Here is an 18057-nt window from a genome sequence, read left to right as displayed (position 1 = left end):
TCCCATTTAATGAATATCTTCTGCCTCCGCAGTGACTTCAAAATTTTATTTAAAGTTGAAAGTCGTCTAAGGTGAAATATTGCGCTCTATTTATTAGTAAGAAGGTATTAAATGACAGATAATTTATAGATTAGATATTTACTAAGGTAATATAACAAGAAATACATACAAGAATTAGATAAATTACTTAAATTATTACTTGAGTTTATGCTTGAAAATCCTTTTTTAATCAAAATTTNGGAGGCAGTTACTCTAAACCGAATTTATTAATATTTTGCATGACTTCATTTAAGCCCTAAAGGCACAAAATTTAAACTATTACATTACAGTTATCTGAAAAAAAAATTTTCGCTCCACCCTATAATGTAGATAGATACCTTGTCATCTGATCTGATTCCTAAAGAAGGCTGGAATTCCCGTTAAGCAGTTATGTAGGCCGGTACCACCTCACCTACCACCTTTATGGTAAGTAAATACAGGTAAGTACCTACTACCTTTTCATAATGTTATGTGGTTGTAGTTTTATGTGGTTATTCAGGCTTTATTCAAAGAAATTGTACCTATGTGGAAAATAAATAAGGTAACTTAATATCGTAATAAGCTATTTAAATCTAATAAGGTGTACTTAATTAGTTTTGAAATTTATTTAAGCTTAAGGTACTCTTCACCTACGAGGTAAATGAATTAAAAGAACCGATTAACAAATGTTCCAAATTTTATTTCATTCTCAACAAAATTGGTTTTCAATCCACTTCATACTTAGAAAGGTTTGTGTCATTTTATACAATTCAAAGAGATTTATAAACAATCAAGAAATAATGATTAAAAAGTATTAAAACTTGAATACAAAAATGTTAGGTAGACATTTAGAAAGGTGGTTACATAACGATCAAACCAAAATTTGTCTTTCTTTAGCAGTCTACACACCGAAGCAGCCTTCTTTTTTGGCTACGACATTAATTATAAACTAATCATTCAAATTAATGATAAATTCGGCGGGTCAGCGTCTCCAGTGTATAAAGTGCTAAATAATGACAGGGTAATTTGTATAAGTAACTTTAATGTAATATTTTGGAAATTTTGTTTCTAATTTAGCATAGAAATTTCTTGTGTTTCTCTAATTTACAAGTCTCACTTTGATCATTTACTTAGCTGTTAGTTTAAAAAATAACTTCTAGTCTTTTCATAAACTCCGTCATTGTCATTTTGTCAACCACTGTATAATAATAACAGAAATAAAGATCTATGGAAATAAATAGGCACATTTTCATAAGGTACAAAAACCTCTGATTGCACGACGACTTGAATTCTAAAAGTCGACCCAATAGAGAAGAAACTAATGAAAATTCAAAATAATCTTCAAAGAATATTAAAGAAGCTCTAAAACAAATTAATGTTATAAATAAAGAAAAACTGAAATTATAATTATATCAAACGACTCATTTTATATGGCCTTTGTAACTTATCACTATACATTTTTAAATCCACGAAAGGATTTAAAATGATAATCTTACAGCTAAATATTTTATCTACAAGAATAATCACAATCACAATTATTCTTCATAGAATAATTTAATCTATTACGATCACAGTCTCATGAGGAAATTGCTATCTGCGTGTCACAGTCATAATCACTATAGGACTTCCTAATACAATGCAAGTGTAGCTAATATTTTTCAAATATGGCTCTTAACTTGCACTAAAGTCATTTTACACAGCCTCTGAAGAGCTCGTACATTTGAACCTATAGGATCCTCATTGAATCTGAGTGTTTCAGAATGTTCCTTTCGAGACTTGACAGTTTTCTTGGTGCTTCATAGTCACTTGAGTCCGACGATTCTAGATGACGGTTGTAGGATCGGATCCGCCTCGCCCTCGTGTCGGAATCGTACATGAGGGTCTGGGTGCTGCCTTTTCGTGACCTGAAGGGCAGTCTGTAGGGCGTGCTGCTCTGGACGTCCGACATCGACCTGATATGCCTGCGGAGCTTTGATTCCTTTGTGAGTGGTGTCATGACGAATGTTTTCTCTTGCTTTGCTTCCTCGACCGACCTGGAAATAACAAAAAAAATAACGTTAATGTATGAAAAATAGTTTCAAATCAATCGGATTGAGAACTCTATTATTCTTGGATACGTGAAAAGTGTACATACTTTTCACGTACTAAATCCAAATATTTTTCAATTGTAAGTACTACATACTAATAAATAAAAAGAACAAATAATCAAGATCAAATCTATTCTAGACATATCAGGTCAGGAACCAATTTCGCCAATGTTATTGGCGGCAATGACATGAAAACGAATGAATTTATTACACTAGCGTTTGACACCATTGGACATCGCACTATTTTAAATTAGTATATATCTAAATACTTCAGCTTGTATGTATACTTAGTTAAAAGTTATGTAGGCACGGTTATTAGGTATTTGCAATAACAAAATACACCGTGCCTTTCCATTCAGGTTTGTTTTGATAATTATTTCTCTACTTATCATAAATCTATTTATTCTCTACTTCTTGAAATTACGTATTATTACCCCTAGAGTTAAATAAATAAGGATCTTAGTTCTAGATTATTATTCTGTAGTTCTAGTAAGTCCTAGCATTAATGATTCATCGTAAAATCCAACACACGAGTAAATTCACGTGAATTCAGTGATAAAAGAGATAAAAGGTTGATAACACAATATTTATCGATTTCTACCTACTGAAGTAGTACTGGTGAAATGTATAATTTTGCATAAATTTTACGCATACGATAAGATAGTTTATTTATTGATATTATAACCCCAGACAATGTTTTCTTACGATTGTTCTTCTTGCAAGGCATGCAAGTTGTTTGTTTGTTTATTGGTAACTATGCATTGTGTCGAATGTTTGTTCTCAGCATTTAAACAGTGTATCAGATGCTACGTAATAGCTGACGTCAATCCACTATCTTTTCACTTCGCAAAATATTCCCTTTGTGAAGCTACGAAAATTCCGTAGCAGTTTTCGTAACCACACTGAGAGAAACGTTTTATCATCCATCCTATTCTTTCAGCTTTTCAGACCATGTTGATGCCTGTCTAGGTACATCCTATTTTCAAACCAATAAAGATTGCTTACATAGATTTGTATCATTTAAACAATGGTTTGCGTATGGGGCACAGGCACAGTACAATACAGCCTATTGCAACATTAGAACACTCCCTTGCTACGGTTATCAAGATAGATTCTATCCTACCTAGACGTTTACGGTTTTTCCTAGTAATGATTTGTCATAAACAGATACTTACTAACAATCAATTTAGTAAATAATCTTACACAAAAAGTTTCCAATCGAGTCGATTTGATTAAGGAGGAAAAATACACAAGAGATTATTTTTCCAAAAAATATTCACTTAATGTTACCTACCATTAATTCATGTACAAAAGCAGTTTCTTCCAATACTGTGTCGTATTCGACCCGACAACACGAAGTCTGCCAGGTCAGGTATGTCTAAAAATAGTCAATTTACGTGTGCAGACTATCCAAAAATAATGTATCTATTAAATTCAATAGACATAAGACATTACTGATTTCGCTGCAGACTGTACAAACGCTGTTATCGGGCAATATTATTTGTTATACGGAAAGATGTCGTGTCGTGGTCGTCCTTAAGAATATGCCAACAGAATCGCGCGACATGACGTAGGAATTGGAAACAACAAAGAATGATTCGCAGTAATTAAAACTGTAATAAAAGCTTTATTATTGGCTGGTGGCCTTTGCAATATTGAGATGGCCCATTAACATTGAGCTTGAGATAACAAACAGGTTGGTATGGTTCTTAGGTTAAGGAATCCATATTGGGTTCATTGCAAAATTCAATGTTCAAATTCAAATTCAAATTCAAAATATTTATTGCTTACTAAGTGACAATTTGTAATGGTGTAGATTACATAATATACAGGAGCTTAAAAACTTAGTTACCTGAGTGGTATCGCAATAGAGTAGGTGGAAGTAGGAAGTATTTAGCTAAATAATAAATAATCTGGGATACTAGAGGCTATCAACCGATTAGAATCAATTAGGTTTTCTGTTCTACTTCTCTTTTTATACTAACACCACCATATTATCCGAAAGATCCATCGATTCCGTGATGTCTGTCTATTTTTGACGGTCGCCCCCATACCCCCACACTTACCTCGCACTAATATCCGCGGTACAGGTTGGTACATTAAACTAGCCTTGACGGAAAACTTATGGAAAACTCCCAATCGCGCAGAGGGCAACGAGGAGATTAAAGGACGTAGCATACTTATCAACTCGGAAAGGGATTGTAACCGTATCAACTCGAGGCGGTCAGTATTCTTTGTATGAAACTTCATACTGCAACGCACACTTATCGGCACTGTAACGTAAGCGCCTCTTCTCGCGGTTGACAGCGCGCGAAAGGCGATGACAGCTCGCGATACGGTGTTGATCCCTTTCCGAGTTGATGACACTGCTATGACCTTAAAGTTTGGATTACGAGTAGGTACTTAGTACATAAAGTGCTTGGATGAATGATTGTTAACTAAAAGAAAACTCTACCTTTCTGGTGATGAAAATAGAGTTGAAGAAAATAATATTTATGGAGATGTTGTAGTTGGGAAAAGTGACTTTTGTTTTGTTTTGGCGATTGATAAGACAATCATCATGAAAATCCGTAAGCCTCCTTGCTTTTGAGCGTCACTCAAATTCTTTATAAGTAATTGCTCGTTCATGCTGATTTTCTGAAGAATAGAGCGCTATCAACCTATCATAAAATTACTATCATTGACTCATAAAGATACGCTGTGTTTACGGCATAAGACACTGCAGTCGTGTATCATAAACATGATTAGGTAATTTTTATGTTTTTGAAAGATATGATTAAGTTATTCTTATGCAGTAAAATAGAAAGGGTTATCCGCGCCTTTGATCGCCGAAAGACTGTCTAAGCGAAGCAGCGGGTAGAGCTAGTGATTGAAAAATGACTGCTACGTCAAGCTCACCGTTCTGCGCTTTATTCAAAGGGCACTGCAGCGTTTAATTTTCTATGGCGTTATTGACGTCAGATAAGCATCTAGCCTGGTCTATAGTGCTATACTAGCTAGCCCCGATGTTCAGTGAAGGTCACACGCGAACGGCGAACAATCGTTGGAAGGTGCCCAATGATCTTGAACGATACACGAAGTGTATTTGCAAGAATTATACATTCATACTGTTTTAACAGATTTCTTAAGACTACAGTTGTGTCGATATGAACCACAGCTACTACTCATAGTCTAAAATCGCGTAGAGTTGTTAAGTTCTTTCAGAAAAGTGACTAAAGATTTGGGTAACTGTTGCTACCTAACTTTTTAACCGTCATCAAAAAAAGGAAGAAATTCTTAATTCATCTATTGTACAAAGCTAGACTGGATTCTTTGGTAGTTATTAGCGAGAAAACTAAGTCAAGCACTGTGCTCATAAAATAGACCTTGTATGGTAGCTCTTTCTGCGAATATCATATAATTAATTTCTACCTGCCCTTTTATTGTTCTCATTAATTAATCTAGCCTTCAGCCGTTCAGCTGGATATAATTGGAGGATCTATTGATTCGATATCATTATTATTTTCTCACGCTCTACTATCCTGTCCCTAACGAATCTTAAAATATTATTAAACAAGCCGAGAATTATTAAAATAATGGGCTTACCTACTATAAATATTAATTATACAGACGACAAATCTTCTTCATTCATGCACCTGTGAAAATTAAATTTCAATTCTGGTGTCACTCTTTAATCAGTTAGCTGATGTAACCTAACTAATGTATCTGAAATGACTCTACAAAAAGTGCCCTTCTAAGTCGAAATAAACTTTCTTTTCAGTCGCGTTTATTTGATAAAGATGTTTCACTTAATTACTTCTATGTATTTAGGTAATCATGCTGTTTTTTACTTTAAATGTGTAAATCCAAAACATTTGAGGTAGAGTTAACAATAGGTACCTACATTAATCCAACATATTACAAAATGTAATTATGATAACAAAATAAAAAGATAAACAGAAATGCTAAACATGAAACCTATTAGGATAATGGTCGCTGTTATCTAAATAAATATTTACAGACAAAATCAAGCGGAATTTTTTATGTACCAAAATACCCACTTTTAAAAGGATCTCATAACAGAATGAGGCTAGTTTAAATTGAAATCTAGGTTCAAATTCCGACTAATATTACTAAAAACAAAATAAAAAGTTTATAAGGTATTTAGGAAAAGCAGACTGAGTCAGTAGAGGAGGAGAAATTATAACAATTAATTAAAATAACAACTTCTAGAGACAACCGAAAATAGTTCATTATTACTAGAGAAATACTTTTTTTTAATTAAAAATGAAAAACGGCATCGATTGTTAAATCATTGCTTCCTTCAATTAGCAATAGTTATTTAGCGGCACTGCATTTAATGCAACAATTTAGCCGTAATTAGTTCCTATTCTAAGCTGCATCTAGAAGACGTCTTCTAATTACCTACCTATTTTAAGAATGCCATTATTTTCTAAATAGAAATACTTAACTACCCAAAAGTTAATTCGAGTCGAGATTAAAACTGGAAAGAGCTGAAGATTATAAAGTTTTTTAAAGTTAAAAGTCAACGAATTTTGGAATGATGGTCCGCGGTTCTGAATTTGTAGGTACAATTAGTAAATAAGCAGTTATCTTACTTTAAATATATACCGTGAATTATGGTGGGTAAATCTAATCGACATTAAGATATCAGGAAGGTCAGCCAACGACACCCACCGCTTGCTATAGTTTACAATACTGAATTCCTTCGAAGATCATTATTTTTTGTAGCATCATTATGGACCTACATACCTAATGATTAATGTAATTAATTACAAGTGAAACAATAGCATAATTACGTCTGTGGTCTTTCTACTTATTTATTGATGCATTATTGCGCGTTTCTTTTGTTTTATAGTGTATCAATATACATTATGATTTATTTCGATCATATATACATATTTTGAGTTGTAGATTCTTTCTCGCTCTATTGACTGATACAATAAACACATTTTAAAACTATATTTATACTGTTAAACTTATATACTAGCGATGGTTCTTCATAAGGCGTTTAAACGCACCTTCACTCCGCAAATGCAAGCAAAGAAATATTTGATTACTGTAGCAACGTTTATAGTACTCCAGTATATTTATAGAACATGGAGTGTACTTGCATGAGGAATTTCGCCAATTACTGGAGGTTACGAGACGAACCATCTGTTTTCTGTTCCCTCTTCATACCACATTCATGGGAGTTAACCTAGCCCTCTCGTTGTAATTGATGAACATAATATTTGTATTAGAGTATGGTTTCCTGCCACACATCTGTTGTGCTGAAAAAAACTGAAAAATACCTATTAGGTACTTTTACCTAAATAATGGTAATTAAAATTGACTAGAAGCGACTTTTAATATCTGTTATTCTTTATTCGTAATCGTGATACTTTTCGCGAAGATGCTTCAAGTATCAATCAGAAGAGATGCAGGCCATGAGCTTCCTCGTTATGGGCAAGAAAAATTAAGTAGGCAGTAATGTACGTAATAAAGGGATGAAATTGTTAAAATGACATTAAACAGATGACTTTTAGTATTTTCGAAAGACAGAAGAAAAAAAAACATACCTAAGCATTTTTTTAAAAATCATTCTGTAAACTGTTAACTTTTTAGCCCAGTGGGCATTCCTCAAATAGTATGCAAGATAAATCTACCAAATTATAAGTAAACAAAGAGAGCACCCAACTTTTTTAAGACCATCCTTATTAAATTATTAAAATAATTGTGCCGTTTATATATATAAACATTGGTCCACTTTCTATTTGTCGCCGTGGGAATAATAACTTCAATTGACGTAACAGGCCCCACGCGGATAAAGAATGATCATTGCCGTGATATTTGGCAAATCACCAGACAGCAAGAAAAGAAATCATCCGGCAAAATCTTATTAAAATACACTTACCTACACCGCTCTTTTAGAGTTTGGCCGATTACGGTGCCCATAGTCAGTCATACATTGGACAATCTTGACAATATGTAATTCAATATGAAATAGATTCATACCTAGTTACTTCCCTATTAGTTTGTTTATACCGTAAAACTTCTTTACAATTCTTCTAGAATAGATAAATGCAACTTCATGGTGTAGATGTATTGTTTCTTCTGGATTTCTGTTTACAACTCATAATAGGTAAGTACTTATGTACTTTCCTGAAGTGTTTAGGTAACAGGCAAAAGTGTTAGGAACCTATTCATTAATTTAAAATAGTGTTTTAAAAACTATTGTGTTCATGTTCAATTTTGAGAAGTCACTTGTCAACTTTGTGTTTGATTCTTATACGAGTACCTATACCTAACAACTGGATATGTTTTATGTTAATATTATTGTAATAATTTGAATTTTATGGGGGCAGCGCAGGACCGTTCATTGTGGAAAACCTTGGGGGAGGCCTTTGTCCAGCAGTGGACGTCATTTGGCTGAAAAGAAGAAGAAGAAGAATTTGAATTTAACATAATTTTTACAAAATATTTTGCATGTATTTTTATTTTTTACGAAATCGTTTTACGTCACGTACCTACCTAACAACTGAAGGTTAACTTACCTACAATGTACAGTTAGCATGAATAAAAAGTACGGTTGACAGTTTTCAGCAAGACACCGTTAGTCAATTTGGATTAAATTTTCAAATTATGTTTTTTGCTCCATCTGATTCGCGAGTAGACCACCTACTGTATAAATAATTCAAAAGCTTCCTTCTGCCTTCTCAACGGTTCAAAAATTCAAGAAACTGTACATCAATATTGTTATCGAAATTATAGTTTATTTTAATAGATAGGTAGTAAAGACTACCACTAAATATCCTAAAAATACACTCCACCTCATAATTATTAAGATTCTGCAAACACGCTTGCACATTCGTCCGATTAAAACAGGACCTTGCAAAACTAGTTTTTATTCGATACCAGTTTCTTTTAAAGAAAAATACAGTCAGGAAGTTCTAAGTCAAAGTCATACCGATGCTTGCCCGCGCCAGACTTCCCTTATGATATCGGTACTTGTTATTTAAAACCGATAAATTGTGATGATTATTGGAATAAATAATTACGACTACGAGTATAAAATGTACAGAGATTTGTTAACAAACACTGTTATCAAACATTAAATTAAACAAAATATTAAAACATCAAACTGAAATGGAGTGTTTTCTTCGTAACTTCATTAGGTACCTACTGGCAACCCTAGTTGTAGATAAAAACTCGCCTGATAAAGCCCAAAAACACGAACAGGATTTCTGTCTTATCCAATGACCATTAAATCATTTATCTAACAAACAAATGAATTAACTTCTTAAACAATGATTATTTATTTTACAACGATAAAAGTTGTTTTGAAGTGCAATTCTTGATATTCGACCATTTATTTTTATTTTGAGGTCAAAAGTACTTGCCTACTCAATTAGAAGATAAATAATTACAGCCGTTATTTAATAAACTTTTTGATAAAGGTACCTAATCAGATTGTATGTACATAAGTACGTATTTGAGGTTGATCAGAATTTAATTATGTAATTATTTATTTTATTTCTTAGTTCACTTTACACAACACTTGCATCAGATAATAAATAGGTAGGTACATTAGCAAACAAATAGGTAGACAGCAAAACTTTCACAAATCAAAAATAAAAAAAAAACCTTGAATACAAAGTTATAACGTGAATACAAGTTGTGTGCGTCTAATGAATAACTTAATTCAATTAAAAATGGCGTCTCTACGTAGAGTGCGGCTGTCGCCTGCACTCGCAGTGTTGTAAAATACTACAAAAACGTTACTAAAAACGAAACCTTACAATTATGTTTCCTGATTTATGTCTTGTATAGTTTACATTCGCAAAAAGTACAGGCAGACACAGAGACCTTGTCCGCGCCCGCTAACTGACTCACCGGCTATTTTTAGTACATCACCAGATAATTCCCAATGGGGACTATACTTATAACCATACTATTTAACATTGGAGCCGATGTAAACAAACATTATCAAGCAACTTATACGGCCAATTAAGTAGTGTTTACTTATGCCTGTGATACACGCTGTTTGTTGTAAGTAAATGATGAAATACTTATCACCAACTCCAGGTAAGCACCTATTACAGTTATCGTCTTTCGAAATTGCTACCTACTGAATTTAATATTGAGATTTTTGCCCTTACATACAATTAATTTATTTATGAAACTTACATAGTAACCAATTGGTTACTGGATTATGGGCCCATTGCCAATTTGCAATAATTTAGATTATTTGTTTACATATTAGGTAGGTAATTGTTTAATGTTTTATTTATTCGAACACGAACCTACAAGTTGATACTGCTGTAGGTATACATAATAATTGTAATTTGGATTTACCTCATAGTGACAAAGATTTAACTTACACATTAATTTCCTGTTACTTAAGTATTAAACAGCTACAAATAGTGGGAAATGTTCTTTATGAGGTCCTAAACCGAATGATCATCATAGGATCATTTAAATTCCACCTATCTTTCTATTAATCTTTTTTAAAAAGAAATACGTAAATTAAGAAATAATATTATTCAATTAAATTGTACGTACTATATGTATTTGCTACTTACTGATTTATTAAGTAATGATTTCCTATTAGTTATCATATCAATAAAATGAATAACGAGACTGTGTTACCGTTATAATTACATGTAATCACGACGGGGTCGCGTTTCCTTCCTTCTAGATGCATCGATAAACGATATGGTTCAAATGGATTACTTAGTTATCCAACACCTTTTAATGAGTAGGTATTACGTGTCGGTTGCATAATTAACTGTAATGTAATGTACTTAACCACAAACTTGCCACTTTTCAATCACAAAACACAGTATGAAAAAGTTTGTAAACAATTTAACATTAATTCATTTTTATAAAAACGCGTTTCGAAGAAATTGAAGTATAGAGTCCAGATAATTTATGACGGTAAGTACTAATCAGACTAGTTAAATAGTTTAAAATGCTGGTATTATTTCACAAATTTTAACCTGTTTTCGCTGTATTAGTGGGTCATTCCACAAAAATATGTCAACTCTTAGTCAGCGCCACATTTCACATGGAATATTTGTTAATATTTTATTCCAAAATTGTTAAATAACAGCTCGCAATGTGTTTTATTCATCACCCATTTATATTTTCTAAAACTATTTAAAAAAAATCTTAAATTCCTTTTAAATGACCCAAAACGTCATTCCCTAGGCAGGTCCGTACTCCAAAAGTTTGTATTTTGGAGCCCATATTTATAGAAACATCAACGTGATCCTTTGTTTTAATTAACGAATAATCTATTTAAACGTACATTACACCAAATTCTATTAATATTTTGCGGTTTCAATAAACAATAATTTGATTTTCTTAAGTTGAAAAAGTGTCTACAGCTTTTAGCGTCATTCCCTCGCTACGCACTGATTTTATAATTTTGCGCTTTAATATGCATTTAGAGTGATTGACATTTAGTTGAGTTTAAAGTACGATACGAAGTTATCCTCAGACTATACTGGCTTTGCGGCAGCCGTTCTTTGAATAAGTGCAAACGTGCCAGTTGTTGTGGAAACATGTGTTGATCCAGTCACTTCGTCAGTCCCTAGTTGAGTAGCTTTATTGATTACAATAGGAAATTGAATTATAATTTAATAGTATTTACGTGTGGATTTTCGGCTATTTTCGGCACATTGTATTAAGCATCTTATAATATAAAGTTAATCTGCATTTGTGTTAAGTTTTACTCCAAATCGTCAGACCCTAGACCGTCAGGCCCTAGCTTTAAATGGCACAAGGGACTAAGTTAGTAGTTAAGGAATGACGTTTTTTATACAGCGATAATAAAAAAACATCTACATTAAGTATATTAACTTATCTATAAATGTTAAGGTTAAAATTTTATACTTTATTAAAAGTCATATAGGGGTAGTGTAGTATGAAAAAATTGAAAAATTATAATTTCTCCTAAAATAAAGCATAAAGTGACTGGCCCTTTTAGACATAATATAATTAATAAATAAACTATAATTTACACTAATAAAGTATTCAAAAGCATCTTAAAAAAGTTTAGGACAAAATGACGTCGAAATTATACAGATTTTTATGGAATGACCCTAGTATTTTAACATTTAATTAAGTAGGTAACATAAATCTCGTAGGTAGGATTGACATGGAAAAATCCATATAAGCAGACTTTATTCGATATGCTAAAAATAAAATTTGGCAATTGAATGAAATCCAAAGCATTCATTCCTTTCTTTCTAAAATCAATTCACCTTTGGACTGTAAATAAACGTGATATAAAAATATTTGGCACCGTATAAAAGTGATATTATGATTTAAATTTAATAGTTTTTAGCCTTGAAACTTCAGTAGACCAATTAGGCTTCAGTTAGTTGATTTGATAGTGCCTCCCAAAGTAAACAAATCGAGTGACAAACATTCAATCTCAGTACTTATTTTCAGGCGGCTAAAGTTTAATATGACTATGATTTGTTGTTAACGAGCTTTGCATGCAGTCACGAACGTGTCTTTTAATTGTGTTTGTTTGAGTCCATTATGCTTTATTATTAATGCTGTAGAGATCAATATAATACCTAGGCAGGGTAAGTACTCACGTACATCTACTTTACATAATTTTCGCGTGTTAGATATAGTAGGTAACCGGGTGGCCTTTTAAGTCCTACGTTGGGAATTTGAAACCTGCCTACTAAGTACACAAAAAATAAAAAATGTTCCAAACTTGATCATATCGTGAAAGCTTTATTGCTTGAGATTTAAATTTAGTCTAATTTGAGCATTGGTTCAGAAATGTTGAGAAAATGGAAAATTTTCTCTTCTACGGCTGAATCATTATGTGTTGGGTGTCGTTGTAGCATCGAAAATGGCATTAAAAGTGCATTAATTAGATTTTATTTTTATTATGAATGCTGAACTTTTCATGAACTCCATAATCTCAAAACAAGGCTGCAGTAATGATATTTACTACACGTAATGTAGTACCTAACTAGACCCGTTGACATATTCAGCTGTTCTTTGACTGAATTCACGAAGGTTACATTATTTATTTTATGTTATAGCGATAGCAGCAATTTTAATTGTTTAATAAGTACTAATTAATCTACTCTATCGCATTGGGGTAACATGTAATGTGAGAGATATGAGTTATTAATTCATGAAATAAATAAATTGTTTGTTTATTATTTTGTGTCTATCAATTCCTGTTGTCATAATAAATGCTAAAGTAGGTACGCTGAACATGGGATATCCAAAGAAATGTGACAAAGTGTTGAATCCTTCATGTGAAAATAGAAAATGTTTTATTGACCACTATACGAGTAAGTACCTTTTTTTTTTTTTTTTTATTTATTTATTATTCATTATTGAGCAATAATTACATATTTGATCCAAATAGCGTCCTAAATCCTCTTTAGGTTTGTCTAGACACTATTACGACCTATACGAGTATGTAAATCTGCTTTACCATTTTCGTTGATCCTGATTTTGTTTTTTACCTCTTCTTTGTAATTTTGAAATGTGCTTGAATTTATCTCAATTTATTCTGTCCTAATTTTCATCCATTTAGGTGAACTCTAATTAGCAATGGACAACTGTCCATCTGTCTTTATTATAATAATCAGTTTTGTAATGCTAATATTATTGCCTCGTCGCAAAACAAAAACATCTGAAGATGACTTTTCCTTACTGAGTCAGTCACGAGGCTTTGCAATGTCAGTTATTTTTTTCAGTCACGTTGTAATCTCATTCAAGAAAAAATACTGGAACTAAAGAATAATTATTACTACAATGTTGTGAGTCACTTTTGGTAAATCGAACAATTTATTTATTTTTGTTGTTTCACTGTAAATAAGCTAACGTCAAAGTACATAAAGCGAAAGATATTTATTAGGGTACCTACCATTACTGAAGCCGCTGAAAACTTAGAGCTGTATTTATTATTTTAAAGTAGTAGTATATATCTAGGTACCTAATTACTATTTCCACCAGAGCACTATTTTATATTTTACATTAATGTAGAGTTTATAATGTTTTTATCGGTACAAAGATTATGAAAAGAATATTTCGCTTACAATATTACTGCTATGAAATGTGTATAATAAACTGCTACGCTAAATTTATATAAAATTTATTAGAGCGTGGAAAAATTAAGCTGACATCCAAAATAAAGCGCACGCAGGTCTGCTTCTTCCACTCACGTACCTAAATTATAACGTTCATTGACTTGGCAGTGACCTCCAAGATTTGTTTGTTTACACATCCTACGAACTACATGCATACATAATCCAAATAACATAAAATATTATGTAGTTTAATTCACCGTGTCAGCAAACAATTTGAAAGCACGCTTCGTTTATTTCAACAAAACAAATGAAGAACGTGTTACATAAAAGTACCTACCAATGTTTGTTTTCTGAAACAATTGAAAATCTTTAACTTGTTCGACTGCATTTTTTGATTAGAGCCAGTTTGCAAACTGCATTAATCAGCTCTAGTTTAACAACAGAAGTTGCCCATTCATTCATTCATCTTAAAACCTGCAAATGCTTACGAAATTTAAACCAGAAAGTCTAAAACAATGATCCAATCGTGTGTTTCGAATGGCTGTAAAATCAAACGATTCTGTTCGAAGAAAAACGATTAGTCATTGATTGTTCTTTGTACTGAGACCAATACATTACTAATACAAACACTCTAGATTTACAGTGTTGTTGAGACTTCAGTTTACAAATAAACAGAATCTGCCATGATATCGAAACATCTGTGCTCTTGTTTAACTCATGTATGTTAATTATTTAAAACATTTTACAGATATCATAGACTGATATTCATTGACTTTGTATGTTTAGATTACCATATTACTTCTATATTATTGTAAAATTGGATTGTATTAATTACATAAATTACAAAAGATATGCATGCACCCAAATTAATGAATAGTTAGATTCTAGTGTCTTCTGTCTGTACATTTATAAATGTTTTATAGTTTCACCAATTTTATAGCCATAAAAATATTTGAGAAAGAAGGTAGGTATATTAATGTGAAAATAATGATAACTGGGAGTCTGATTGTAATTTAAAGTGGAAATGTTATTTTTGTAATTGAATGACACGTTACAGGTTATTAGTAATTTTGCAGAATATTCCTCACCACTCATTAATTTCGTATCATAAGTTTAAGTTACTTTTTACTAATTCTTACAGTTACATGACGTCATTTACACTCGTATGTCAGACGGGATTAAGAAACCGTTAGATTACTTACTATTATTTGCATGCGAAAGTAATAAATTATCGTTATCTTTGCTATCTAATCGTATTTTAATTAAGAAAACATTATTAATGCTAAGATAAACACGCAGTGGGAGTGTAAGCAACAAATTCAAATAACGTTTTGCTAAGTAATGTTTAATTAAACTAAATAGGTCCTTTGCTAAATTTAGCAAAATTTTCCACGGTTGATTTCGCAATGATATCAAAATTAATGTAAGAGGAAATGTTAACCTCTTTTCAGTAAACTATAACTTAATTTTAAAGGATTAAAATTACGTCAATTATTATCTTAAATAAATAATAAATTATATCTTTAGATAAAGTAATATAATTGATGATCTGTGCAAAACTGTTAATCACTTAAATGGACTTCTAAAATCTATGATCAATTTTTTAGTAATAAAATGTGTGTTTATGTTATTCTCATCTATTTAATAGATTTAATTAATATAGTAAGGAACTAAGATACAATATCATACAATCAAGCTGGCTAAAGCTCCCTTTTAAAACCTAACAAGGCGAAAAGAATAAAAGAGTTAAAATTAAGAAAAGAGATGGCTGAAAGATTGTTTGAATTTTTTATGGTGTAAATAACTTATCAATTATTGTGCTGATACATGGGACAATTTAAGCTAATCAAGCTTCAAGGTTTAGAATCTGTTAAAAGGATACCTACCTATGGTCTACAGCAAAATAATGATCGGCAGTGATGCAAGATTTATACTTAAACCCTACTAAACTTTTCCTTATAGCATGAGGTGTATACTAACTATGAGGAAAGTCCTGATGGTTAACCTCACTCACGTGACTGTTTGTATTAAAAATGTATTNAATGTATGCTGTGTTTTAGGTACAGACTCCTTAATTTTATATTAACAAATAAAGTTAAGTTTTGCCATTTGGCACATGATCCTTGAAGTCCAAACACTATTTTCCAGGCCTATAACTTCGAAAAGACACTCAAAAGTCGATTGAAACTGAAGAATTTCGGTTCAAAATTTACTTCTCGGTTTGGTTGGTGGTATAATTCTAACCCTGTCTTGCTAACATTACCATCATTATTAAATACAAAGAGAAATTCAACTATCAGTCAAGCCTTTTTAGTTGCAGTTCCCAATTTAGGACATTCACGATCTTGTGTCTTTAATGAGTGTAGATTCACTTACACATCATATTATTTATTATTATGACACGAATATCACTATTATTTTATGATCTACATTGATACCATTTTAGTTAAGTTGTTATTGGACAGTTCGCAGTTTGTATAATGTTTTAGATGCAATCACTTTCTACCAAAAACGAGTTTGTTGCAGATTGAACTGTTGGTTGCATAACTGTCCAAAGAAAGAATTCAACTCCACATTTAGTTTGATTATGCTCAAAAGTCGAGTCGAAGTCGTTTTTGATTGCAGTGGCGGATTTACCAATAGGCCAAGTAGGCCAGTGCCTAGGGCGGCAGATTTAGAGGGGCGGCAAATTTAGCAAATTTTTTTTTACAAGAAAAAATTACAATTATACGTACTATACACAATCCATACATAAATAAACGATTAATAAACGCACTGTAATATATACTTAGGTACTTATGTGATCATGAATTTTAAAATATTCCAATAGCGTTTCAATAAAAATAAAATAAAAAACTCGTAACACAGGATCTTCGGAGCCAAGCACGAGCACCATCTCTCCACAACTTCGCGTATATTGTCTTACAGGGTGGCCCAGAAGAAAAAATCACTTTTTAAAATTCAAGGAAACGAAAACTGTACATTTTTGTAGAACTTTAGCTATTGCAATTTAAAGGAAATTTAGTGCAATTTATTTTAAAATTTACTATATTTTATCAATTTTATCGTACATGTCATTCCCTTGACGTTTACAACATTCGGTCAACATACATCAAAATTTTGGAAAACTTTCGTAAGCGCTCCTGCACATGACGCCGCTACCACGCCGCCGCCGCGCCGTCGCCGCGCCTTTGCATTGTTTATACGCGCCGCGTGAACACCGCTGCCGCGCCGCCGCCGCGCCGCGCGCGAAAATATGCTTTGACGGCGCGGTGGCGGCGCGGCGGCGGTTTTACTCGGTGCGTATGAACAGTGTAGCGGCGTGGCGACGGCGCGGCGGCGGCGCGGTGGCGGCGTCGTGTGCAGGAGCCCTTAGAAATACCTCAAAATGGATTCAGGATGGATGAATGCTGCAGAGTTTTTGGATTATTAGAGTACCTATACTCTGCTCATAAGGTAACCCCACAAAAAGAAGTCTCCTGGAATGAGATTAGCGCTTCTTAGAGGCAGTGAGATTTCACCCCTGCTTAATTGGTTTATTTATTGCATTGAAAGGATGATTAATTTTTGAGAGCGCTATACTGGTAGGCTGAAAAGCTTTTTGATTTCAAAGCTGCAAGATTCGCAAGGTTATGACCGGAGCACTTGGGCCACTTGGTTTCATCAAGATGGAGCTGCGTGTCACACTTCAACTGAGAGCATTTAGATGGTAAGAGACATGTTCCCACAAAAAAATAATTTCAGGCAGGGGTGACATCTCCTGGCTACCAGAAAGCCCAGATCTCACTCCAGAATATTCTTTTTTGTGGTGTTACATTAAGAATAGAGTATACTTTTATAATCCAACAACCATGCAGCAAACGAAGCTGAGCATTCGGCAAATAATTGAAAATAGA

At 32.7% G+C, this 18057-nt stretch overlaps 1 protein-coding gene across 1 annotated transcript; it reads right to left on the bottom strand.

The window, feature by feature from the left end:
* Window positions 1-776: 776 nt before the first annotated feature.
* LOC114359950 (uncharacterized) lies at window positions 777-2077 on the bottom strand. Its single transcript, XM_028314494.1, has one exon. It carries the CDS (start codon window positions 2012-2014, stop codon window positions 1745-1747), a length of 270 nt encoding a protein of 89 aa, XP_028170295.1. The 5' UTR covers window positions 2015-2077; the 3' UTR covers window positions 777-1744.
* Window positions 2078-18057: the final 15980 nt, after the last annotated feature.

This window comes from Ostrinia furnacalis, unplaced genomic scaffold (genome assembly GCF_004193835.3).
Source record: "Ostrinia furnacalis isolate ACB-3 unplaced genomic scaffold, ASM419383v2 OfSCF4728, whole genome shotgun sequence".
Classification (NCBI taxonomy): Eukaryota; Metazoa; Arthropoda; class Insecta; order Lepidoptera; family Crambidae; genus Ostrinia; species Ostrinia furnacalis.
This window is presented reverse-complemented; position numbering and strand designations above follow the sequence as displayed.